Source organism: Centrocercus urophasianus, unplaced genomic scaffold, assembly GCF_019232065.1.
Source record: "Centrocercus urophasianus isolate 14NV4802_14NV808 unplaced genomic scaffold, USGS_Curo_1.0 seq_12, whole genome shotgun sequence".
Classification (NCBI taxonomy): domain Eukaryota; kingdom Metazoa; phylum Chordata; class Aves; order Galliformes; family Phasianidae; genus Centrocercus; species Centrocercus urophasianus.
In genome coordinates this window covers 7,207,277-7,234,602 of record NW_024884364.1, presented here as the reverse complement: position 1 = coordinate 7,234,602, position 27,326 = coordinate 7,207,277, and the positions used below count along the sequence as shown (strand labels likewise).

General features: G+C 40.3%; 1 protein-coding gene across 3 annotated transcripts; it reads right to left on the bottom strand.

Moving 5' to 3' along the window:
* Positions 1-427: 427 nt before the first annotated feature.
* ZBTB20 (zinc finger and BTB domain containing 20) lies at positions 428-27,326 on the bottom strand. Of its 3 annotated transcripts, none has more exons than XM_042811071.1 (3): positions 27,143-27,326; positions 4,716-6,326; positions 428-918 (listed from the first exon to the last, which is right to left on the bottom strand). In XM_042811071.1, the coding sequence occupies exons 2-3, from the start codon at positions 6,304-6,306 to the stop codon at positions 500-502; spliced, it is 2,010 nt and encodes a 669-aa protein (XP_042667005.1). In that variant the 5' UTR covers positions 6,307-6,326; positions 27,143-27,326; the 3' UTR covers positions 428-499. The 3 variants fall into 3 exon arrangements, with proteins under 3 accessions (XP_042667005.1, XP_042667006.1, XP_042667004.1); XM_042811072.1 differs by lacking the exon at positions 27,143-27,326 and adding an exon at positions 19,632-19,794; XM_042811070.1 differs by lacking the exon at positions 428-918 and adding an exon at positions 925-4,628 and having other exon boundaries at positions 27,143-27,218.

The following is a 27,326-nucleotide window of genomic DNA, read 5'->3' as shown; positions in this document are numbered from 1 at the left end:
GTACTTATAATGACAGTAGGCCTTGTAGATTTTGTAATATATTTTGTTTTGTTTCTTTTTTTTTTTTGTAGTGCTCTTCACAAGTGAGAAAAAAGAAATCTTTTTTTTTTTTTTATTTTTTCTGTCTGTTTTTTGATTTTTTATGATTTTTTTTGTTTGTTTGTTTGTTTTTTGTAGTAAAGAAGGGTTGTATTTAGAGGCCAGTAGTTAGAGATCCAACCAGTGGAGCTCGTGAAGCACTACCTGGCCTTAAGGCCACCATCCAAGGGAGGCTGGGAAAATTATTATTCACCCAGCCTCCGGAAATGTAATGTACCAGCAGGCAAAAAACAGTTCTTCATGTAGTACAAAAACAACAAAACGAAACGAACCCAAAAAAAAGGAGGAAAATAAAGGTAAAAATGAAACAAAAATCATTTCTTAAATTCTAGTGCCATAGCTTTTTTTGTTGTTGCTGTTTCTATTTTTTGTTCACAACAAAGAGAGAGAGAGATTCTACTTATCCGTCTGACACATGCATCCTCATGTGGTCGTTGAAATGCTCAATTTGGTCAAACTTAGCTGGACAGACAGAGCAGACGTATGTGGTCCCCTCTGTGCAGGCCACCACCCCGGCGGGGACGGCCCTCGCGCCGGTGCCGGTGGCTCCAGGCGTGCCGTTGGTGGCACTGTGCAGAGCCACATGCCTCTCCAGCAGGGTCTTGTGGGAGAACTTCTTCTTGCAGATATAGCACTCGTAGGACTTCTCCCCGCGGTGCAGGCGCATGTGCACATTCAGGGAGCTCTTCTGGGTGAAGCGCTTGTTGCAGATGCTGCACTGGTAGGCCCTCACGCCGGTGTGCGTCACCATGTGTTTGATTAGGTAATCCTTTAGAGAGAAGGAGCGCCAACAGATGCTGCACTGGTGAGGCTTCTCACCTGCCCATTACCAAAAAGAGAGAAAACGAAAATTAGACGAGGAAAAAAAATAAAAATAAAAAAAGGTAACAGAATTACAATGCTTTGCAGTAAATGAAAGGTGAACCCCACAGGGGTCTCTGGAGAGATGCTCTAAGAAAGACTAATTCTGTTAATAACCATGCTTTGATACACAAAACCTTGTTTGATCAGAGGATTCACGATGCTTTACAATGGAGGCTATAGGTACTCCCAATTTACACACTGTAAAATGGAGCTCATGTGAGCTCCTAGAACAAACAATTGCAAAGACAGGAGTGGAGATAAAAAGATTCTGGCATCTATGCTCAGTTTCAACGGCACAGCCTCTGCTGCTCCAGGCAGGAGAGGGAACACCGTTTCTGTCCTGTTCTCTTTCACTTCCTAGGAAGGTCTTGGTCAGGTTATTTTACCTTTTAGTGCCTCCATTTCCCTACGTGTATGCAATAAAAACATGACTGACCAGACAGCTGACCTGTAATACACTCTTTTCTGTCAAATTGCTTTAGATTTATAAGAAGATAAGTGCTAAAGATTGTCAAGGGAATCCAGCTTTTTTATGAGAGTTTATATTTGCTGCCCCTTTTTCTGGTCAAATTTAATATCTGAAATATGGATTACTGTGTATTCCATAATACAAATATATAGCTGTATATCCAAACGTCGCATCAAAAGGTGCTTTCAAATCTTTTTAAATGTCATGTATATTTCAGATGTGGCAAATTATCAGCCCTAAGCCTATCAGGGAGAGAGACATTCCCATAACTCTGAAACTGTCACAGTCATCCTTTGTTTTGCTGACTGAAAAATAATTTTCCTTTGACTATTCTGCAATTTCCTGTCTAGCAGAGATCCTTTTCTTTCACATCCTACTTCCTCCCTTTTACAGTCTGCCTAGGACTGCTTTAAATCTTGAAGAGTCAATTTTCAGGGACCATCGCATTCCCGTGGTAATATATTATTTACTCTTTGTGCAGTGAGGTACATTCAGTTTTCAGAGAGCATGATTCATATGGATTGGATGGGAAGGATCCACTTTTCTTGTCTCTTCTGAGTTTTCGTTTCTCTTTATTTCACAGCTTGCACGTATGATGGCAACATCTGCGGATAGAATCCATGAGCTCCACGTCTGCGTAGCAACGATGATTTTGTCCTGACTTGGTCAAAGATACTTTGTATAAAAAAATTAAATTTCTTGGCTTTGTTCAACACAGTAGTGTGATGAGCATAGACAGGCTAATATACTTGACGTGTTATGTAGGAAACGATAGTGTGTCAGCTATAATCATGTCAGGCTAATTTACAAGAGACTGATTACATTTACAGTGCTCATTTTTGCCTTAGGCAACATATCTCCCAGAGTTTGTAATAAGTCAGTCTCCTCTGCTCTAGACCTTGTTAAGTTTATGCTATAAAAACACCCTCATTTTTGCCTGCACATATTTCTAAGATATGCTGGGTTCTGGCTTTTTTCTAATCTTAGCTTCAAAGCCTTCCTGGGAGTTCTTTCCTAAAAATCTTAAAACTTTTTAGATTTTCTTTTTTATATGCCAATTTACGTGTTCCTTAAGTAATCACTTTGTTGCCTTTTCCCACTGTAGATTTGGGAACTTTGTTCCCATGATTCTTCCTCTTGAAATCAGGCGTTCCATCAATTAGGTGCATATGTTCTTCCTTTTGGTTCTTTACTTTATATTCGACTGCTTTTAGCCAATAACATGAGAAAGTTATTCAATATTAATGTGTAGCATACAGGAGAAGGCAATGACGGTTTATAAGGTGCAGGTCACTGCAAATGTTCTACCACTGTGTTTCCAGAACACTAACTTCCAAGAACATCATGGGATACATTTACGCCAGTTCACATGGAACACAATGTGAAAGAAGAAAAGGGGGTAGGTTTGTGTCTACATTACAGGGCTTTCATTGCATGAAAAGTTGCATCAGAATATTGGTCTTGGAACCTTAAAATTGGGATTGGGAGATCTAAGGGTTGTTGAATTCTGGTTTACGAGTAGATACCTCATGAATTCTCTTGAGAGCAAGACAAATTCAAACACCTGCATCTCCCAAATCTTTCTCATTTTCCTTGGATCCTCACAAGAGCCATATATCATGGGCAAGCAGCAGACAAGCCTTCTTCAAGACTGTGCATAAGAAGTTTATTTTCAGAGTGTTTTGTTGGAAGCTCTGCCTTCTGTTGCTCAAGGTGCTATTGCTTCTTAGTCACCTTGGTTGACTGTGTTAGTACTTAGAAATACTTTAAGACAGATCTTTCAATGTTACCCCTTATCTGACTCCAAACACTGCATGCAGTGCATAGTTGAGACTGGGGAAGGTAAAGCACCTGATCTCAGTGAAATTATTTGTTAAAAAAAAAAAAAAAAAGAAAGAAAAAAAGCCTTTCTAGCTCTTAGAACTAGGATGCAGGCAGATATAAGTGACTGTCTTTTTAATGGGATATTTTCCTGAAAAACACAACATTATCTACATAGTATTTTAGCCACTTATCCATAGCAAAAAGATAGAGAACATAAACAAACACAAAAGGATAATTTTGGGACTCGGGATTCTTGATCTTTGCAACCATACATTTTTTATCAGTCATGAGAAGTGAACCTTCCTGTAAATTATATGTGTGTGTACATGTCTGCCTTAGATTTCCAAAGGATTTTTTAATTTAAGTGATGCTTATACATAAATAGTAGTTAAAAGTTTACTTACAATGGAAGTGAAATTTATCTGATACAGTAGGGAGGCATGATTTACATTCTTTCCATACCTTAGGCAATTTCTCCAGGTTCTACTCTATATATCACAACCCCAAAATTTACTTTAAGATTTGATGTTAACAAAAAGACTGGTTAGTGAGAGAAATATTTACTCTTTCTCTAAACTGGAATTTCTTTCCAAAATCAAAATGAGATGAGGGCTAAAGAAAGCAAAATTTAGCCCTAAACCCCGGACAGCTTCTCCATGACCAACAGATAGGTAGACAGATACAATATCCTTGATTTAAAATCTTATAACTAAACAAAGCCAGAAAAGGTAGTTTTGGATTAGTAGTAAAAGCAGTCACCTACGTTGCCTCAGAAGATCGTACACTAAAAACATTTTTTAAAGAAAAAGGGTGCTGCTGCTGTGTTCTACATTCATTACTTTCTTTTTTTTTCTGAGTCCCATGTCTCTGTAGTCCTAGCTGGTGAAACATTTAAGAAGTAGTACAGAAGTACAGAAAAACTTCCTAAAAAACTCCAAATGTATGTGAGATTTAGAAAATATGTGGCATTCTGTGTAACACCCAGGCCTGGACCTAGTGCTGCAACTCCACCGGGAATGAACATGCCCTAATGTCATTCCAGTCATCATTTGAACCTAAACCCCTACTGTAGCACTGGGAAGCTTTTCCACAGTAGATGCATTCTTCTTTTGATGACTCTATTATAATTTTGTCATGCCACTTAAGTGTTGCCTGGCCAGCTAGCAGAGGAAAACAAGTGCTTACCATTTCCTTGTATGGATGCAGGACACCTTTTACTCCAAGCATAAAGAGCTTGTTTCTGCACCATGTACAGTTAGACCCCTGTGTGGGACCTAGGTGTGTCCACAGGGGCTCAACTTCAATGCAGTCAGCTTAGTGTTCAGTGATACCAGCTCCCTGGGTAGCCTCTCCCTTCTGTTTGTGCTGAGGGCTGTCAGGTTGGGAAACAGAACTTAAGTCCTTGTTTGTAAAGGATTTTCCCTGGCTTCATGTGTAAGCCAATAGGACAAACTCTTACCTGTGTGTACAAACATGTGCTTGACGTAGTTCTGTTTGGCGGTGAAAGTCTTGTTACAGAGAGTGCACTCGTAAGGCTTTTTTTCGCCTTGCCCACCTGCTGTGCTGTGGCCTGCAGATGGGGCTAAGGGCTGAGGGGCTGGCAGTTGAGCAGTGAAAGTTGACAGGCCAGGCTGGGACACTGTCACAAACTGTGTCTGTTGGCCAGCTATGGGCTGGGGCAGGCTGAAGAGAAAAGGCTTAGGGCCACTGCCAGCAGACTGTGTGGTGAAAAGGGCAGGCAGGTACGTGTTGCCAGCTGTGCCAATGACCTGAGTGTTGCTGGTCAGAGTCAGTGGCATCCTCAGATTGCTGGTGAGGGATTCTGTCTGGCGTAAGTAGATCTGTGTGGTTGGCAACGGTTGGGCAACAGTTGTGTTGACAGAAGGCTGCAAAGCCCCCTTTTCGGTGCTGTTATTGACTGTGAGCACTTTGCTGTCCATTTCAACGTCATTGCTTCTCTCTGGCGAGGAAGAGTTGGCATCCACATGCTGCTGCTGCTGCTGCGGAGGCTGACTGCCATCAGCAGGGATATCATTTTGATCTGCTTGAGAAGGTTCTTGCTGCCCATCCCTGCCCAGACCAGTCATAAACTGCTGCTCCACAGAATCAGGCTCAGTACCAATGGAGGAACTGACTCCCGAGTCAAAACTCTCCCCTTTGGGTTCACTCTCAGTGCCTTCGGCTTGGTCAGTGTCCTCAGTGCATTCCTCAGACTCATTGCGCTCAAGGATCTGCACCCTCTGTTGGCCATAGTAGTCATAGTCATCCTCCATCTCCTGCTTAATATGGATGTTGCCCATCAAGGTTTGAATTCGGACAGGGCGTGGTTGCTTGCGGCAATGTGTGGTTTCTGGAGTAGTAGAGAGGTACCGCTCCATCTGCTGTGACCGTTCATGGATCCTGGTAATCCAGCTGGGGTCTTCCATGTGATGGTCCCTAGGGAGACCCAGGGCTGTTTCATGGTGGCTGACCACAGCCCCACTATAGAAGGAGCGCTCCCCACTGCCATTTTGCATGGAACAGGCATACAGGGCTGAGTAGATCCTGTCCACACTGTGCTGTGAGTGGCTCTGCAGGTAGCCAGACTCTGTGTCGGTGCTCTGCCCCGAGGTGCCTGATTCGGGAGTTCCTCTGGGTGTCTCCTGGCCAGAATCCTGAATCACCGGGTAGATCTCTCCAACATTTTGCGAGACAATCCTTGTGCACTCATCAATCACAGTCTTGATCTGCAGGATGCTGGCAGCTGTGAGGATTTGGAGGGCCTCTGATTGCGAGACCCGCAGCACCCCACTGTACATGAAGTCAATGAGCTTTTGCACAGACTGGACTGACACCACTGAGGGAATCTCGATGTCACTGTAGCCCAGCAGCAGCTTGTCTTGGAAGAAGGGGCTGCCAGCCGCCAGCACGCAGCGGTGGGCGCGTAGCATGCTCCCGTGGATGCGGACCGTCACGTCACAGAAGTGGCCACGGTTGCGCTGCTCGTTGAGGGTCTCGAGCACAGAATTGCTGAAGTTGTGAAGGTTGATGCTATGAATGCGCTCTGTCATCCCCTTGCAACTGATGTTACCTGTAGCAAAGCAGGTGACAAAAAAAAAAAGAGGAGATTGGGTCTTTTCCTCTGCAGACAGGACACTGACAAAGGTGACTGCCCACTGGGTAAACAAAAGAGATCATACCATAACAGTCACAAAGGCACTGGTAAGAAGATGCCACCTTTTTAAGGATAGAAGTAAAATTATACAACTCTTTTGCAGAGTTGAGAAAGTTCCGAATTTCTGAACAAAAGGAGGCAAAGAAAGTGTAGCTGGTCAATGTTTCAACCACTTTTCTGGGCCTCAAGCTTCCTACCAGCTTACATGGCTTTAAAATCCTAGAGCCAGCCAACTGTAAGCACTGAGCTGGGTTTTAAGCTGTACGGATGTGGATCTACTCCAGAAATGATCAAATTATTACTTTAATTACCCTTTACATCAACTTGTTAATGCAAAGAGTCTGCGTGAAAATGTGGTTTCTATCTAGAATGTCATTCCAAGGAATTTGCGTGCTGGTTTTTATACTACAGCTACTTGTACAAAAAGTTGGCGTTCACTTCCCAAGATACCAAGATTTATACTGTAAATGTTCCTAAAATCCCACGCACAGTTTTGTCTGGGGTTGTGGATGAGAACATTTGCTACCCCGATAGTAACAAACAGTCCTCCTTAAGAACCCTAAGCAAAAAAGATAACATGAGCTGTCCCCTTTAGTTTAAAGCATATCCCAAGTTCTGATTGGCACCAGAATGCCATCATATAAACAAATGTTCTCCTGCTGTTATTTACTTGACAGAAACTGGAAAATTACAGGCATTTTCTCTAAGACTTAGTCTTAGTTTGGCTGAATGATCTAAATAGGGAATAGTGTAGAAAGGCATCTAACTGATACAGGTACAAAGCAAATGCATCCTTCAAAATTAACCTTCATGTCTAACTTCTTAAACTGTTGATTCACTTTTCCCTATGTCCAACCTGCATTCTTTGGATTAATGCTTTTTTATTTCTTTTCATGTTCTTTATTCATTTTTCATCTACTTAGATTTTGATGGCAGAAACTACTTTTTCGTCTTTTAAATCACTACCCCTATTATGGAACATTTCTTCTTAAATATTCCTACCAAAGTTACAGCACCTTTTGCACAGCTAGTGCTTAAGAATCTAAAAGAGGAATTTGATAGAGAAGTATGAGTAAATTAACAAGCTTAGTGCCACCGTCTGCTTTAAGAGAAATACAAAGAGAAAATAAATGGCATCAAAAGTGGTTTCATACACATGCTTTTTAACCCAACAATGATCCTCCAGTCCGGCCTAATGGGTGTCTTACATCTCATATGCAAGCTGTAGAATATTATGTATTACAATTTGCAGGAAAATGTGGAGTTTTCCCTCTTCCACTGTTTCCTTCTCATTTATCTACTCCTGCCATCTCAAGCTTCTTTTCTTTTGCTGCTTCATAGAGAAATCTCCCTGGACACAGGTTGTCATTTTAATTCTGTGAAGATGATGATGATAAAAGGAAGCACAAAGGTCAGGAATTGGAAATCCTGATGAGGCCAAGCTATCTGAGGATGTCTGATGCTAACAGATGTGAACTAGCCAGTGTCAGAAGACGTGAAGTCAGAGCACTAGGGGGATGCCCAGAGAACTGTAACAAGGAGAAAACTACTAACAATATCATGGGTGTTGTGAATTAGTTGTGTCTTGGTTAATAAGCTTTGCTGGGAAACATGAACTTCTTCCTCTGATGATCTGGATCATCAGGATTGGAAAAATGTCTTAGCAATTCGGAGCCTTTCCTTCATGGGCACCACAATTACTATTAAACAGAATAATGTATAAATTACTCCACCAGACAGTTATTCTCCAGAGGCCTCCAAGATAGTTCCAGATGCTTTCCTTCCCAGCATCTCAGACCACATAAGTATGGAAAACACACATTTTTAAAAAAAAAAATATATCCTTGATTTTAAAGGAAAAGGACTTTGTAAAAGCTTTGTGTTGGTGGAGAAACAGATAGATGGATGATTAGTGGTGAACAGAGGACCTTCTCTCAACACTTACAGTAGGCCGTGGCAAGTTATTCCATAAGTATCCATTTATCTTTATCTCCCTTTGAGTGCCAGCCTATCAGTATGCTTCCCATCACAAAATATTACTCACTACTTGGTTTGACCCTATTATTTCTCCTTTGTGAGAGTAGGTATTTGAGATACTCTCCTGAAAAAGAGAATGACATCTAGTTTATCCTCTGTTTTATCAAACGGGGAATTTGATAATAAGAAGAGATACAGAATCCTAGAATCACAAAGGTTGGAAAAGACCATGGACATCACCTTGTACAACCATCAAACCACACTTGTGTCTACTATACACAATGTTCCTCAGTGCCACATCTACCCTTTCCTTGAAAATCTCCAAGCACGGTGACTCCACCACCTCCTTGGGCAATCTGTTCCATTACATCACCACTCTTTCCAAGAATAATTTTTTCCTGCTATCTAACCTTAACCTCCCTTGGCTTAACTTAAGGGCATTACTTCTTGTCCTATTGCTAATTACCTGGGAGAAGAGGCTGACCCCCACCTCAACACAACCTCCTTTCAGGCAGTTGTAGCAATGCATGCAGTTGTTGTGACTGAAATGCAGGACTTGGAACTTGGCCTTGTTAAAGCTCATACAATTGGACTCAGCCCATCGATCCAGCTTATCCACATCCAGGGCCTTTCTACCCTCAGGAAGGTCATCACTTCCTCCCACCTTGACGTCATCTGAATATGTACTGAGGGTGCACAGCCCAGATTATCTATAAAGATATTAAACAGGACAGGCCCAGTACTGACCTCGGAAGAACATCACCAGTGATCAGCTGTCAGTTGGATTCAACTCCATTCATCACCAGTCACTGGGCAAAGGATGCTCACTGGACAGTCAAAGGTTTTGCTAAAGTCTAGGTAGATTAATTACATCCACAACATTTCCTTCAATAAACAGTTGGGTCAAGAACAGGTAGATCAAACAGGACCTGCCTTTCATGAATTCATGCTGGCTAGGCCTGATCTGAAAAGAATTCTACCTTGTTCATATGAACCTTGGCAGAAAGCATTAATTTTGTGAGTTAAATTCCCCAAAAAATGCATCCTCAGCTCCTTTTCACTGTGATCTGTATCAAGAAATCAGGAAAGGGAATCTCACTACCTGTTTACAAGTACAGAAGGAAGGAAAGATGGGGATTATCTGCATGTTTCAGCAGCCTTCTCTGCTGCATTGTATTTGGTCATTAGCTACTAATGAAAATCACCAGTCAGGGTTAAACAAGGCTAAGAAAAAGAGGTGTGTGTGCTCACAAGAGACTGATGTTAATAGCTCTCTAATAGGAACTGATCTAGGACACTAAATTCCTTGAGGTTTATGAACTGGACTCAAAGTCATTTTGTTACTGAACAGAAATGCCAGTCTGAAAGATAACTCCTGAAGACCAATGTGGTATTAAAGAGCAAGCCTTCTTTATTGTGGCACTGGATCCATAGCGGATCACCCCATTTAACATGCATGCCCAGCACAAAAAGTCTTCAAAAAGTCTTCTCAATACATTTAAAGCTGCATAAGCATTATTGAATGTGTGCGAATTGAATGCTGTTTCTGCATCAGAACAAAGTAAGAATTTTGTTAATTTCATGGCCTCTGCTACCATTTGGGTCCTTTATTAAACTAATAGTTCTTTTCAGGGGGCCTTTCTACTTTACTGGGGTTCTCTGATAAGTCTTCATTGCTAATCCCCTAGATAAATCTTCCCCAACAGCACATACTTAGTATATAAGCCATACATATATACATATAAGCTAGTAACAACTTATGTATAGCCAGCATTGAAGATATATGTCACACACATTGCAAGAGCATCCTGCGCAAATTAAAAGGACAATTCCTTACGTGCCGCAGGGAGTGCCTGAAGAAGGTATTAAGGAAGATCGGGCACCTCCCCTCCGTATTCTTTGTTTAACAAGGACTCTGAACAAAATCACCATATCAACATGAACAAGAAGAATGTTGAGATGTCTTGGAAACTACAGGACTGACACCAGATAACAAATAAATTAACAAATGTAAACCTTCTGATAAGACTGTGAACCTGGAGTACCGGCCAGTGGGGAAACGGAGGGGAGGGGGGAGGAAAGCAGGGGAGGGAGGAGGCAACGGGGGAAAACAGGATATAAAGGCTGTCATGCTGTGTTCATAGGTGTGCTCCTGCTTGCAGGATGCCCACCATTGCAATCGCGAATAAAATCTGCTTTTATCAGAGATATCGTCCTGACAAAAATTATTTGGATATTTCCAACAAATGGATGCTACAAACTATTTGGTACAATCTGACTGGATTAAGGCTGCTTGGTGAGTTTTGTTTGGCTACAAATTTGATTGGCAAATCTAGTGGCTAGTGTTTAGTCATTAATCTTCTTTACTTGCCTATCTATCTGCTGCCTCGTTTCCTTATGGTTTACCACCATGATTACTCAAAATGTCATTAAACATAAGTAGCACAAGACACATAATAAAACATATAGCAAAACATAATGTAGACATTAAAATATACATCATGACATATTGATATAATTGTGACAACGTGAGTCACTCCATGTAAGGCAAAGGTATTTTGGTTGTGCCTGGCATAAACAGAGCTCTCTCTTAAAAAAAGCCTCATCTAATCTGTTTACTTCTTCAAGTGAAACTGAAACACCTTCCCTACTTCAACAGAGAAACAATTGAAATTCACTCCTTAAGGATGAAAGAGGAGTGGTGCATGGAAGAGACACATAATGAATGGTAAAAAACAAAAACAAAAACAACACAATCTCATGCAGATTTTGAGGATGATTTTTCCAAGCTATCTTCCTTGATTTTCAGCACTGAAAACCATACCCATTTAAAGTGCAACCGAAGTACTTGCAATGATTGTGTTAGAGAAGCTAGTACACAAACCACAGTAGCATAAAAGAAGCAGTAGTTCACTCAAGTTCTAGAGATTGCCCTGTTCAACGCAGCCTCTCCCTTTCTGCAGGGAACTATGTCCAGATCCAAGTTCTGGAGTTGTCCTTTATATTGTTCTAAGCAGTCCAAAGTTGGTGTTTCCCATAAGAACTGGACTTGTTAGGTTTAACTCCAAAGTAAATGTGATATTCTGACAAAGAATACTAGAATCTTACGCAAGCCCAAGCTGCGTATCAGTTCTTTCAGCATGTCTCAGAGCGTATCAGTTCGTCACAAGATCCAGCAACACCCACATGTGGGTGCACATGTGCACACACATACACACACACACACACACACACACACTCAGTCACTCACCTACAGAATGCCTGGCTCAGAAAAAGACTACTGTCTCAGGCTCTGCTCAGGCCTGCCACTCTTTTAAACATGAGACAGTGGGAAACTTTCTGTGAAATTCAAGTGGCCTTTGTTAAGTGCCTCCCCGCCTCTCCCCCCTTTTTTGTCCAGTAAATATGATGTAGAGATCCCAATGGACTCATTCTAAGAAACTCCTGTAAAATGGTTTTGTCCCCTTTCTATGAAGCAAGTTCTGATTGGAGGGGTATTCACAAACCATATAGGAAAGAATGGGTTTGAAAACGCAAAGGCCATTCTTACTCAGATGGGCAATGAATAGGAGTTTGGGCAGTTAAAAAAAAAAAAAAGAGAGAGAGAGAGAGAAAGAAAAAAGAGGAAGAAAAAAGGGAAAAAAAAGCCCAGTCAACAGCGCAGATTATGCACATTTGCAATCCTCCTGAGCTGCAATTTGAAGCTGGCATGGCATAAAGGTGAAACATATTACTGCACAACTTTGAAAAAAGCTCCAGTTCCCCATATGCAAATGTACCGATTAAACTGTCAGGCTATTCACAGAAACATGCATGGAATTCATCCTCAGCCAGTAAGAAGGAGCACAACATGGATGGGAAAGGGAAAAACTTTTGTTGTGCAATACATGACTGAATGCTTAGATTAGTGTTTTCTTGAATCTCTTCCACCCCTCCTGCTGACTTTTATGCTAAGGGTGTTCTAAGGAAGGCAGATTTTTACCATGACAATGACAGTGACAATCTCTCCAAGTACAGTGCCAGAGGGTACTGAGGGTACAAAGGCAGAAGGAAACAGCAGGCAGTGGACTCTCGGAAGATGTTTTAAAATACGTGGAAGTAAAGCCGAGAGATATATCAAGCATAGCTTGAAGGAAGATTTCTATACATTAAAGCTACAGTACATAGATCTTCACAAAAGTGGAAAGGTACAGCTCACAAAAGCAACTTTTTTGTCAGAAATGTAGTGAATGATCCTAGCAAATGCATGATGTAGCACAGTTACAAAGTTGTACAGAATGCTGAAGACTGCTGGTCATACACAAATGGCTATGCTGTGTTTTAAAATGTAAGGGTTTTTTTGTACAGCCACTAGATGTCCCTTTCTGCAAAGCCAACGTTTGTTGCTTTAAAGCTCATACCTGTAAGGTATCACAGAATCTGATTTTCTCTATTGCCCTTCAAAATCACAGTCTCTCAAAGCATACTGCTCAATGATGACTGATCATTCCTAGAAACAGCGATGAGGAAATCACTGCAGCTGCTGTAAGCCAGCAGTAGCTCAGTGCATGGCCTTCCCCTGGAGAAAGCTGCCAGTGTCGCTGGAATCCAGGCTCTTTTTTGGAACTTACTGTGTGATCTTTCACAGGAATAACTTTGCAGGGGGAACTCCAAAGGCTCTACTCTTAACTTCATACTTCAAGGGTGAAATAGTCACCTCATATACTTCAGAGCTGGTAGGCCTATTGAAACATAAATGGATTGAGTTTTAGCCTCAATTTTCTGAAGAAGCATCCAGAAAATTGTTTGGCAATTCATCTCATTGGTACTTAGACAGGATTAACTAGAACTATTTTGATACTGCTGCTTTAACTTGTCTTCCTGACAAGCTTCTCAGGCCTTGCATTGAGAAGATCTCCCACTGAGTGACTGAAGAAAAGCTGGAGGCATTTTTATCTCCTATAGAGTATGTGCACCTGTAATCCAGTTCCTGGAAGCACCACAAACTAAATTAACCTGCTGCTGCTGGAGACCAGCATCTACTCTTTACTCTCTGTCCCAGCAGTGGTTTGTTTTGGTTATCTCTAACCTTTGCCCCCCAAATCAAGTGCTGGAGGATCACAGCCTGCTGGCTAGAGCAAAAGGATGTGTTAAGTTCTTCATGTAGTCATCACGTTTACTCCGCTTCCTCGTAGCGGGAACAATTTAGTTACACCATGCGCTCAGAAATTTGCCTAAGACATTTGCAAAAACCACAAATGCGTGGGATTTCCACTCTCTCCTCAGACAGACTGTCTACCATCTTTATAATAAGAAAGTTTTCCTAGTATTCTACTTGGAAATCAGTTAATCATCCTTTTCTCCAACAGACGTAGAGAAGTGTTGACTATTTTCCTTTCTATAGCAGCCTCCCACGTACTGGAAAATGTCTCACATTTCTTCTTTAAGCCTGTCTTTCCTAGAAAATCCAAACTCTGTTCTCCCCATCACACTCACTGGACATACATACTCTCATTCTTTTCTTCCATCTTCTACTCCATTTGTCCTTCTTTCACTTAAAAATGCACTGCCCTAAAGCAGGTTAAGTGTCTAGCTGAGCGATGTTGTAATGATTATACCACTAAGTCACAGTGTATGTTTTTATGTCTGCATTGTGTCTTGTGGTATATTTTGCAGTGTGTCTTGGGCTACCTACATTTTGCAGCCTCTTGAAGGTAGCACATAGGTAGGGAAGTAAAGAACATTAACAACTAAACATTAGCCACTAGATTTGCCAATCCAATGTATAGCCAAACGAAACTCACCAAGTGGCCTTAATCCAATCAGATTGTACCAAACAGTTTGTAGCAATCAATCAGTAATGCTTATGCGGCTTTAAATGTAATGAGTAAAATGTACATAATGTGGAGACTTTTTGTGCACATAACATGTACACCCAACCCTGTGCATCCAGCACCGCAATAGGAATGCCTACTTTTTTAAAATCCACATTGGTCTTAAGAAGTCATCTTTCAGACTGGAGTTTTTGTTCAGTAACAGTGTGAATTAAACACTTGCCTGAGACACCTCAGATACAATACTATTAAATACCTTACAGGATAAATACAATCAAGCAAGTAAAGCCCTGTTATCAAAATGAAACTCTACTGATTTTCCTTAAAAAAAAAAAAAAGCATGTCTCAGTAAAGAATGCTTAATTTGGAATGAAAAATCTAAAGTCTTGCATAAACATGGCAGTTCATTACAAATACAGCATTTCTATCACAACATATGAAAGCCCCACAATTACCATAGGAAGTTTTCTCATTTCCATACATCAGCATCTCCTGTTCCAACCTTAGTAATCAAAAACCACGGGTGCATTCTTCAGCTCCAATGACCTGATTTGTCCCTAGTGATGAAGTGTTATGTTCTGTTGTTCTGAAATTCGTTATTCTAAAATAAAACTGCATGAATGGAGTAAAAATTCATATCCGGTGTTGCCGTTGACAAAATTAGTCCTACATCAGGTTTCAACTCTCTGAGACTGCATTTAACAGAAGGACACTTTTCCACTCAAAGAAGTGACCTGAATTTAAAATCCCGAAAACCCAGCAGTGGCTGACTTCTTAGTACATCCCAATGATGCCAGAGAGACCGATTTATCCAACTCTGTTTGGATTCATTCTTCTGAATACTTGGCCTCATTCTGAAAAGGGGTCTTCAAGGCATAAAACCTGTATGGAGTTTCGGGAGCACAGGAAGAACATTTGTATCCTCAGCAGGAGATCTGACCAGGAGCAGCTCTTGCTTTCTGTTGCTTTAAAGGTTTGCTGGAGTTCTCACCCAATCATCTGCTTGAACATCTTGAAAATCAGTATCTCCTTCTATAATATCTATCCAAAACAAACACCAGATGACACTACACGAATTGCCCTAACCCTACCAGATTGTTGTTAGAATCAAAATATGTAGCAGTCTACATTTAACAGGAAGTACTGTATTTTTACCAGCACAACATCTATTAATGTGTCAGTAATAAAATCTATGGAAAAAAGAATCACTGTGTTCTGAAAGCTGTCAAAATTCTCTAAATTTCATAGTCTAATAACTACGTTTATTTGAAAGACAGAAATGCATGCACACACGAACACAACCTTATTCTCCAAGGAGCAAACATATAGAGTAGATGGCTAATCAGAGTTTGTTTAAACTTTTTTGAGAAGACAGGCTTTTTCTGCAGGCTAAGCAATGTTCAGCAAATGTCCTACGGATGATTTATTTAGCTAATTGCCCCATTCTTTTTAGCATCCATAGTGATGAGATATCCATTTTTCATCAAACAGAAAACTAAACCATAGGTGTTCTGCACATAAAATTGCTTCTATATCCAGCAGTCCTAAATCCTCAACGCTGAGCACAAAAGCCTCTATTTCAGGCAAGATACTTGGGGTGCAGGCACTGAATCACTTCCCTGTGCTTTGCCTGGAAGTCTGCAGGAAGAGTCCATTAGCCATAACCCCATTTACTTCTCATCTGCAGGGCAGCAATGAGTCTGTGCCTCACTTTGCTTTGCATGTAAAAGAGGGATAGCATCATGTGCCCAGTTCTGCAGAAGGACTGGGTGCCTCAATTAATCTTTATCCAAGAAATGCAGAACAACTTGTGAAGAGCAGTAGAGAAAGACCAAGAATTAATTCCAGAAGACACACAAGATTTTGTTCTCCAGGCTTACAAAATCAAGATTTCCGCTGCCCTGCTCTAGTGCCTTGATTCCTTTATGCCTCTTGATGCTGAACATACTACTTACAACTGCACATACACAATGTCAACAGAAGAACCATGAGGGCTGTTGCTATAGCTGCACTGACAGGTATTTGGATGGCAATTTCACAATATGGGTGCTAGTTCTTGTGCACTGACTACCTGTAACCAATTTTCATTAGCAAAAGGTGGGATCAGCAAACCACTGAAAACAGAAAGTGAGAAAACCAGCCTTTTGCAATAGGAATCAGAGAAAGCAACGTAGCCACATGATGGCACCATTTCCTAGGAAGAGAAACCAGGCTCGGCTCGGCTCCTCTTCGTTAGGGAACATTTTAATATTCTAAATGAAAACTGTTTCAACTGCATTCGCTTGTTCCCAGAGAGCTCATACACGATTATGCCAAGGCCCAGCATGGCCCAACTGTTCTAATTGGCTATAAGTTTAAGGCATTTGGGCTCTTTAAAAACCTAGGTGCATACATGTATTGCTGGATTTCCTCTGCAGTGCCAGGTGCTGTCACTCAGAATGCATTCTGTACCAGTGGGTATGTTGCAAAAGAGCCACTGATTAGGAAAGAAGTAAGATAGGCCAACAATGCCCATGGAATTAAGCTGAAATACTCTTAATTTAAACAAAGGATGAGGGACATTTCTTGGGAAAAACAATAAACTTTAGAAAAATACAGGCAACCATGGTGATGTATTTTGATACTCAATGGTCCATATTAAAAGCTTACTATATTAATTCAGAATGTTTTCGCCTAATTTAAGGGCTTTTGCATAAATCCTAATAATGTATTTCAGATTGTAAGGACAGTGAATGGGGAGTCCCCTTCGGTCATCTCTCTGTGTTGGATTCTAGAAACTTATGTCCCCTCTCAGAAACACTGGGAGGAGAAAGGGCTGAGGGTGGGATCTGAGAGTGGAGGAGGAAGGAATTCAAGGGCTAATAGTTAAAATATATTAAAATGTGTCTCCAAAAGAGACAATTGCTATTCCACGAACCCTTTCAGATTTGCGCTGTATTGTTAGGTTTTCCCCCAGGCAGAGAGACAAGGAGGAAAAGCTTATCAGTTTGAGCATGGTTAAATACAGTAAGCCTGAAAGCCTATGGGCTTTGGTTAAAAGGAAAATATAGATTAAAACCTCTTAAGATAATTAACTGTTTAGAAGGTTTCTATTGAAGCTAAAATCTTCTGTGGGGAGTTGTAGTAGCAGTCTGTTAGGAGAAGGGTGCAGTTGGACAGAAATGGATGGCTTTGGTGGGAGAACTGGAGACTGCTTATATCCCACATGTTTCCAGAGAAAGGCCTTAAAATGTAGGAGATTTTTTTCTGGTCACAGACGTAGTGGTTGATGGGACAAACAAGGAATGGAGGAGAAGCTGTAAATGCCAGTCCCCATGACTGGGAAAAAGACTCTTTTGTATCTTCCAGTGGCTGTGCCTCGCTCAGTTCTGGCTAGACGAAAGCTATCACATGAAAAAAGCTACATTTTACTTGGTTATTTTTTTTCCATTTATCTTTTTTATCTGTCAGTGAAAGAGTAATTGTTAACTAGTACAACTGGGTGCTTTGGTGAATATCTCAACTTAGAAATATTGTGAGACAGATATTCATACTGCACTAGACTGTGGCTTCTTTATTTTGAGTTTAGGGGGTAAGCGTTCAGGCCTGCTTCTAATTCAGATTCAAAACCCAGTGGGAAACAGTACATGCTCATGTCAATGATGCTGAAGGCCACAGGGAAAATCTCTGTCCTCAGTGAGACCTCTGCAATCCTTGGTAACAGGCACATTCCAAAACCACCTGCTTGTTTCGATACGAAGAACAGTGTAGGACAGAATGCTCTAAACTAATAGATGACAGTAATAAAAAAGAACACAGCTTTCATGGGTGACTTGACACCATCAGATAGGTCTGTACCGTTAAATGTACGTTGTCAGTTCTGGTATTTTTTTTTTCTCTATAGGGAAAAGGCTCGGGAACTACAGGTAAGCACATGCATACAGACACTAACAGGTGAGACTACTCTTGTGCTTAAGAGTTATTTCTCAGGTCTGCCTTCAGGCACATTTTACCCTCTACTCAGCCAAAAGACATTAGAGATAACATCTAGGGGTTTTACTTTTGAATGCAGGGAGGGCTATGCCTTCTTTTGAAACACTACATGGGATCAAAGCACAAGGTATTTTTGTTGAAGTTGACACGGCCACACATACAGGCATGAAGCTCTGGGGAGAAGTCCCTTGCTCTGTTTTTATTTCCTCTATCATACCCCTTTTCACACAAAAATTGCTACTTTGTGTGTATTTTTTTTTCTCTGTGTAACATCAATAAATTACACGTTATCACTCCTATCATCTAGTTATAAAGAGCCTTTCAAGATTTTTAATAGATGCACAATATTGCTACACTTCCATTTTCACTGGTTAAGATCTCAAAAATAGCTGTAGTGAGATTACTCTTAATTTATACTACTTCTCTCTCCTGGGTTTTCAAGAAGAAGCATTTCACCACATGTCACAGATTGATACAGAGTATATATTGCTCATCCCAACTGGGCAGAGCTCCCTTCAGTGTTTAACACAACAAAGCTAATAGGAGTAGGGGTTCTAGGATTTGTTTATCCTGTTTTTTTTTTTTCTTCCCTTTTTTTTCTTTTTCTCTTTCATAGGCACAGTTAATTCATTGTGGAGCTATTTCTGCTGACAGATTAACTAGATATCTTGAATTCTCTTTATATTCCAGTTACTGAGTGGCAGATGGGTAAATCTAGATCTCGTGTTATTTTAGTCTTGTAAATGACTTTATGGACAATGAAAATACACATAGAAAACAAATAAAAAGATGGCATGATAGCATTCTCTTAAGAAACAATAATACTTAGTGCACTCTGGAACCAAGTATAGTCCTTGGCCAACAAGAACACACTGTTGTGCTCTACCATACATTATGAGGCTGCCAGAACAAATGCTTTGATAGCAAGGAAGGAGTTTAACAGCACTCACATGGCTTACAACTGATTTTTACCTATGGAATAGATCAAACACCATGTTTCTTGTGGAAACAGGTGATTCCTACCCCCTGTGGCATCCCCTAGCACATTTTATAAACATCAGTAGGCAGTATTAAGCAGCAGCTTGCTTTTATTTCTCAGGTTCTCTCCCAGTACCATGTTAAGACTGCACTTCAAAACTATTTGGAATGAATGAGCTCCCTTTGGTCAGACATGAACAATAACATAATTGTTCTGGTTTTGTTTTATTTTGTTATTTTATTTGAATACTGCTCTAGCCCCACCTTGTCCTAAAGTTTTTGAGTGGGATCATGGCACAAGGATTATATAGCTGTTCTACCCTGGCTAAACAAGAGGAAAGAAGAGAAAATGACCACGGAAGCTGAGATGAAAAGAGCAAAAAGCTCTAGTGCTAAACAAGTCACAGCGATGAAAAGGAACAGAAGGTGACCAAGTCTATTTTTACATTTGTAGATTTGAAGTTGCATAGTTGTAACAAACCTGACAAGTAATGTGCCAGACAATGCTTCCCCAAGCACGGAAGGTGTCTCCTCACAGCATACAAAGGACAAACCAAGAGATACAGCAGCACTGAGTTACACAGGGTTTCAGTAACACACAGCAGAACAAAAGATGGTAGATGTGGCTGCTTCAGCTTTCTTTTAGGAAGAGTCACCTGTCAAACACAGGAAAATCATTTGTGTTTGACCGCTACATGAAGTGTCCCTCTGTGGACCATGCTAAGGAAATGGTACATTTAGTTCAGTCATCTCAACTGATTAGGACTGAGGAGATGACAGCAGAAGCATGCATGATTAAGATATGAAATACCAACTATTGGCATGATCATTTCTACAGTATTCTCCTGCACTGTTTCCTTTTGTACTATTAGATATAAGACTGCTTACATTCTCTGAACAGGAGAAAAAACTTCATAACTTTGATGGTGACAGAGCACTGGAGCAGGCTGCCCAGAGAGGTTATGGAGTCTCTTCTGGAGACACTCTAAACCTGCCTGAACATGTTTCTCTGCAATCTACTCCAGGGAACCTGCTTTAGCAGAGGGGTTGGACTAGATGATCCCCAGAGGTCCCTTCCAACCTCTATGGCTCTTTGACTGTGTGATTCTGTGATCTTCAGGAGGGACAACTAGTAAAAGAAAAGAAATAAATAAAAGAGGAAGTTAGAAAGGGTCTTAAAGGAAAAGAGAAGGAATTTAAATCCATAACATCATCAGGAAGGTGGCCTTAATAACATTGATATTAGACTCCATATGCAAAGACAACAACAATAACAAATATAAAGAAAAAAGAAAAAAAATACAATGGTTAAATAATGAAGTATAAGAGCTCATCAAAGCTGAAAATGTATCTTTCCAAACAAGGAAATCATGCCCAAGTGACACTAATAGAACAGAGCATAAACTGTTGCAGGCTAGATGTAAAACAAAGATTAGGCAGGACAAAGGGGAAATTTAAAGAAAAACAGCTAGGAGTATAAAGACAAATACTGTAATAAAATATTTTTTAACCACATCAGATAAAGGAAGCTTACAGGGCAATGACTGGTACCTAAGAAGTGCCTTAGATTATGTAGTTTGATAGATTAAACAGGCAAGGAGCAGAGTCAGTGGGTTGGCTGGACTACAGATTTATGAAAGCAATAAAAGTAATCAAAGAGGTTACAGAAATTATGCAGTGGAATTTTGCTTTAATTTTCAGAATGGAAGATGATGGGAGAAGGTAAACTACCTCAAGGGGGATAGGAAGAAAGCACTGTCCTGGAGACAGTTATTGAAAAAAATACAAAACCAAATCACAACAAAAAAAGCCAACAACAAAACCATAATTAAAAAAAAACAAACACAGACCAACCAATGAACGAGAAACCAAGACCAGCAATGGAGCATTACTACGTCTTTATAAACAGTGATAAACACTTGAGAGTTGCATATTTTTCACTGTTCACTCAGTGAGTGAAATAGTTGAAAGTCTCATTTAAGGGAGGGATTTGCAAAAAGGCTTGCAACTTAATGGTAACAAAAATCTGTGGGAGGTAGACTCTGAAGGCATGAACAGGTACAGACTACCAGTGTTTTACTGGACAGTTCCAGTATATCTCAGTGCTTCAGCAAACTTACAAATACTGGTGTATTATCAAAATCTTAAAATCTTAAGAATAGAAAATTTAGAATTTTAAAGAGTAATACATCTTTTATTCTTATTCCTTGTACTTATAAGTAATACATATGCTGGGGACATATCTTCAAGCTCTCCCTTGAAAGCATGAAAGCTAGACACTCGTGGCTTTTTCCAATCAAAGCTGAAGTTATGCATGTGATCACTCACAGTTCTCCAAGGGGAGACCAGTAAGAAAAGCACTGAATGCCACAATGACTGACAGGCTAGCATCAAGTCAGTATTACAGGGTCATCTAATAAGAGAATCACCATTAAAGATAAACAAATTTTTAAAGATCCTTTAAGTAACTTTCCCTGTGATTTAAGCATCAGTAAAAGTTAAGTTCCAAAGTCACACAGTTGTTTCTGAAAACATACTCATTGACTTCATAACTGAAGTACCATATGTTTTTAGTCATTTCTCAAGAGAAGAAAAGCCCAAGAGATCAACCTGACAAAACTCACTTAGGTACGCAGGAATACAGAGACCAGTTCAGATTGGTAGTATAATATCACTAACACTTTGGTGTACAGCAACAGCTTTTTCAACAGAGGTAGAGTGAGCTCAGCTTATAGTTTTACATCTTTACTTGTATTTATTTCTGACTCTACACAATTCAAGCAACGTATGTCTGCTTCCGTGAAAACACAAGTCGTTTTTGGCTGACATTTCTTTGATAATATTACGAACAAAAATATAAATTTACAGGATAAGAAACCACCCGTGACTGCTAAGAACCAAAGTATTTACTAAACAAATATTAGAATGTTCTGCAAGATAAACAAATAGCTAAGTCTTGTGAGATTCAGCATTTGAGAACTATGGGTATCTTTCAGCTTAGTTGCTGCAGAGAAGGCCTATCTCATTATAATATTGTCTAAAATAGATATCTAAACATACATCATTTCTTAGGTCACCAAAAACAACCTAAAAATATTCAGCATTAGCTAACACATACCATACTTAGATTAGCAAAAATACAGATGAAATGACTATTAACATACTGTCTGTCTCTGTAAAGAAGGAATCAGGATCCTCCTTCTCCCCTCAGAGGGGAAACCATTTCAAAGCTCCAGAGCAGTTATCAGGTAATCATAATCACACATTTCCAGAGGCAAAGCAGGAAGACCATAAGGGCATATAACCATTCTTTTCCTGCCACAGAACCTCAAAGAGAAACACAGGAAACCTAAAACATAAAGATGAGGCCAAACCACCTTCAGATCCATCTAGCCTCCACATTAGCAACGGGCAAATCAAACCTGTTGATTCATGGGAAGGAAATGGATGATCCCTCTAGCTGCTCAAGAAAATGAAAAACTAGAGTTTCAAGCCTTCTCTAAATGCTCTGTTCAGGAACCTTCTGAGGTTCCCTCTCTGCCTTTTCCCATTATGCTGGAAAGCTATCAAGATACCAAAATCAGAATTTAGAAGTGCTGGAATCAGACCAAGTTAGCCACATCACTTGAGCATGTATGGACAAGTGGTTTTCATCTGGTCCATCATCAGAAGTGTTTATTACAAACTGCATTCTATTTCTCAAGAACTCTCCAGCCTGTTGCTAAGATGTGACTTAAAGAAGTCCTCCCCCATCGCAATAACTTGTCAGTGATTGTTTCACATATTTTTTTAAAAAAGATATCCATGCCTCCCTTTTCTTTGCAACTTTCATTGCCTATCAGAGTCTCAGATCCCCAAGAATTTTGTGTTCTCCAAAATCATAAAAAATTCTTCAGCAGTTTTTCCAATGACTGTCCAAGCTGCTTCTCAGCCCATTGGAAACTCTTTGCTAAGATGCTGCTTTTCCCTTGTCTGGAACAAATTCCTAGGCAGATGGACCATCCAATATCTAAGAATAACTCCTTTAACTATCAATAGAGACAAAGAGATTCAGTTGCACTGTTCCCATGGGATTTCTTTGAGTTTGGACACATCTGTTAAGATGCATACATCAGAGTCTGAATGAAGTTTTTGTCTGATTGTATCTCTTAGCATTTGTGAAAGTTTCTGCCAAAATGATCTTATCTCTTGGCACTTGCAAAACATATATAGTGATAGATGCTTTCTAAAGGGCTCCTGAAATAAGTGGCCTATACAGACCAAAACAGTTTAAACAGAGAGCCAAGTCCTGGTGGACTGATTTTCCTCTCAGGAAAATCTTCAAAAGCTTTACCTGAGGGAGTTCAGCCTTCAGATCTAGGACAGTACCAAGTTTATGCATGCTCTGCCCACAAGCAAGAAAGAGCATGGAAAGTTGCAAACGACACCACTCTCGTATATGTGGCTTCTTTGTAACCTTTCCAGAACCCTTTCCTCCCTTCTTTACTTGTCTTTGTAGTTTTTTGCAAGAACACCTTTCTTCTGAGCAAGCAGCTACATCTGTCTGTGACAGCTGAGTAGCTAGAGGTATTTGGAGCTCTATCAGCTCAGTCTATGATTTGATTCCAGATTAATTCAAAGTGGTGATTTCTGTCTGCCAAGTCCCACATGGAAATAGTTACCTCAGGAAGTACCTCTTCCTGTGACCTCTTTCTACAACTGCATTGCCTGACCATTCATTTCCCAAGAATGAAAAAGCTGGGAATGGACACAATGTCTCCCGAGTTCTGGATTTTGCTTCAAGGGTTCAGCTGCACTGAAAAAATATTACAATTAAATCCAAAGTCCTAAAATGGTCAGAAACAATCCTGTTTCATTGTGAAGAGGTAGTACAAGAGGCAGCATGCAGAATATACTGCCTTAAGCTCTATATTTTATTGTGTATCACATATGACTTTTACATATATATATATTTTTCCCCACTAAGAATTCAATTCAGTAAGACTGGCATTCAGTCTGTTGCTTAGGCTTTCTTCACCTCTGCCTTTACGGCTGAGGAGCAGATGGCTATCACAGAGTTTTTATTTCCTATGCTTGGAAAAAGTATTTTGGTCTGAATCATTCCAAAAGCACCCTGATTTTTCAAAGTAGACTGGCTTATGAATATTTCTCATAATAAATGTGGTGTTTTCTGCCAAGCACTAGTGATTGTGCATGCAAAATGGCCAGTGAAGATCTCAAGCTGATTTGAATAGGTGGTCCATAAAATCAAAGACTTTTTTCCAGATACATAAATGAGGACTTACAGAGCCATCTGGACATCAGTACACTTTTCCAAGAATGGAAATACCCTACATGCTGACTTTTTCTGGATGTTTTTGATATTTTGCATGAAACAATTCCTGTCAAACATTTTGTCTAATTCCAATTTATAAATAGAATATTAGCTATCCTCTAGAAAACATCCCACCAGAGTAAAAAGTGTCCATTTGAGAATGAAATACAATCTGCTCAGTCACAAGGGTAGAGGCTGTATAGTGATCTGGGCAAAAGGGACAAGAAACAGTGCTGTACTGTCAAGAAGGCATAGGGAAGAACAGGAAGTGCTGCTGGCCCAAAGAAAGAAGACGTAATTGCAGGTCCAATAGCTGAGGAGAAAAAGAGAGGTGTGGCAACATAATTCTGAGGGCAAAAGGAGGGATCTAGTGTGAGAGGAAAGAACCAGTCCAAAAGTCAGGGAAGGGAAGAGGTAAAGGGAACTACAGACGCCAATCGCTTGGGTCAGTCAATGTGTTCTAGCAGTAGGGACTGAAACAACCTCTAAAAAAATACGTATACCATGTTAAACAGCTGTAGTAAATATGCAAGCATAAATCCATCCTGCCTCATTTTATTTTCATGTCAGAAACTGGCATTGATATTTTGCAAGAACATGCCAAACATTAATTATAGGCATACCGCCCCAAACAAATACAGCCTGATGAAGGTTATAACCCATCATAAATAGCGAGAGAGCTTTTCCAACCGTTTCAAAGCACAAGGAATCAACTAACAGATCAACACCATAAGAGGTTTTTCGCATTTCTTGAATTTTTGTAGGACTCTAACTGTATTTTGGGAACCTGATTTCAACAGCTTCCGAGATAGAACAATTTTAATGCTGAAAATACTATTAAACATCCTTTTTCAAAAACTGACTTCCACGTGAAAGGAACATCTAGTCTAGGTTTGAAGATTCTCTTTCCAATTGACACTGTGAATTTAGCAGGAGTGGGAGGTGATTTGTGAACATTAAAATCTTGGGTGTCTAAAGGTCTGCTTGTCCATGAAACAAGAGTACGAAGAGTTGCATGCTCCACCTCTTCATGGTGCCCTTCACCAATTTTCCTCACCCCTGCATTTGGCCACCTCAGTGAGCAAAAGCAGTTCATTCTCTGAGTTCTCTACAATTCCTGCTGGCCTCTGTCCTAAGGTTACTTTCATGGGTTTCTATTTGTACTGTCAAAAACCATCAGTGTGAGGTTTCAAATCCCATTTACTAATGAACTCTTTCATCTTTGTGAATGGGATAAAGAGATTCTTTGTTTGAAAATAAGGATTATTTTTTCTTGTTGTTCTGCTCATTTTCGTATCTTCTTACATGACTTTTGTTTTTAGAAAACATTACAAGACAAAACTGTATCCCAGCTTTGACAAAGTGTTTGACATCACCAATTTGAAGAGAATTCTTATATATACCAAATTGCATCCTGCCTGCTGTTCAACTGCTTCACACTTCTTTCTTCTCCTCAGATCACTAGGTGAGATTTAGGAAATTCTCCCCAATGTTTTTATCAGTTCTACTAAAATCAAGATCTCCAGAAGAAGCTCATAATGAATACAGTCAGAAGCCAGCAGGAATGAATTGCAGCTAAAGTGATTTTGATAGTGATGATCCCTATAACCCAGCTGCTTCCAAGCTTGGCCTTGAGGCAAGATTTTTAAATTTAACAAGAAAAAAGAATATACATACTTTTTAATCTGATTTTTTATTGTCATGCCCTGATTTTTTTATAGGCCTTTGAAAAGTCTGATTGGCTTCTGAGCTCTTGAAACCCGGCATCACCATTTTCCTATGATTCTATGATTCCTTTTCCTTTCTTCCCCCTTGTAAGTTTTACAGTGTCCTAAAACCACCACAAAAGAGTTTAGCTGTGTTTTATATAACTAGTCAATGATAGGGTTAACAACACCCTCCATGTTCCTTCCCAAGAGACTTTCAGGTATGGACCACTGTGAAATGACACAGTTAGAACACCTGACAGGCTAAGTGCTGACATTCCAGAATCCAGTTTTAATCATTTCCTCTTTTCTGGGGGGAAGAGAGGGGCAGAGGGAAGAGGGCTGGAAGTGGGGAAGAGGAGGGAGGAAGAACAAATGAACATTTTAAAAAAAGCTGATTAACGCGTGCTGAGTAATCTGAAAGTGAATGCACTGAAAACATGGGCCTTAGACTGGTACAATCACACAGGTCTATAAAGATCTCCCCGTCTATCAAATATTGAATCTGATTCCATCCATAGAAACACTCCTCCCTTTCAAAGTAGAAATCCTTTACAAGGCAGCATGTTAGAGCCAGACACTGCAATACAGTAATAGGCTGAAAATTCCAGTGAGTAGATGAGCTTGGGTAATGAGAAGTATGAGACTATCTGGAGAGAATTAACTACAGCTCTAGTTAGAAGGAGTCATGCTCAAAGGATCTTCCCTTTTTGCTTCGTAAGAAGTCGGAGCAGCCAGCAACTTGACCCATCAACATGTTCTCAGCTTCCTCTGTCTGACTGCATTATCATGACCTTATCACAAAACACTCTTTTTTCAAAGGTAATTCCCACAGGGAAAAAGTAAACTCTGAGGAAGTCTTGCTTGAGCCATTATGGAAAGAACATCCAATTGGCTTGAAAGCCTGGTCTACAGTAAGGAACGTGCTTTCAGGAACCCCAGTGCAACCCAGCAGTGCGTTGGTGTACTCACAATCAGATGACCCTGTGTGTGCGTGTAGGTTTGTTGGTGAATGTGGTGAGTGGATGAGGGCCGGGCTCAGAGACGGAACAGCTTCAAGGTTCAGGCAGGGAAGGCCTGGCTTGGCGCTGCATGCACCCGTCTGAGTAATCTCATTCTCCTCAGACGCCTTCTGGTTTTCAGCTGTCTTGGGTTT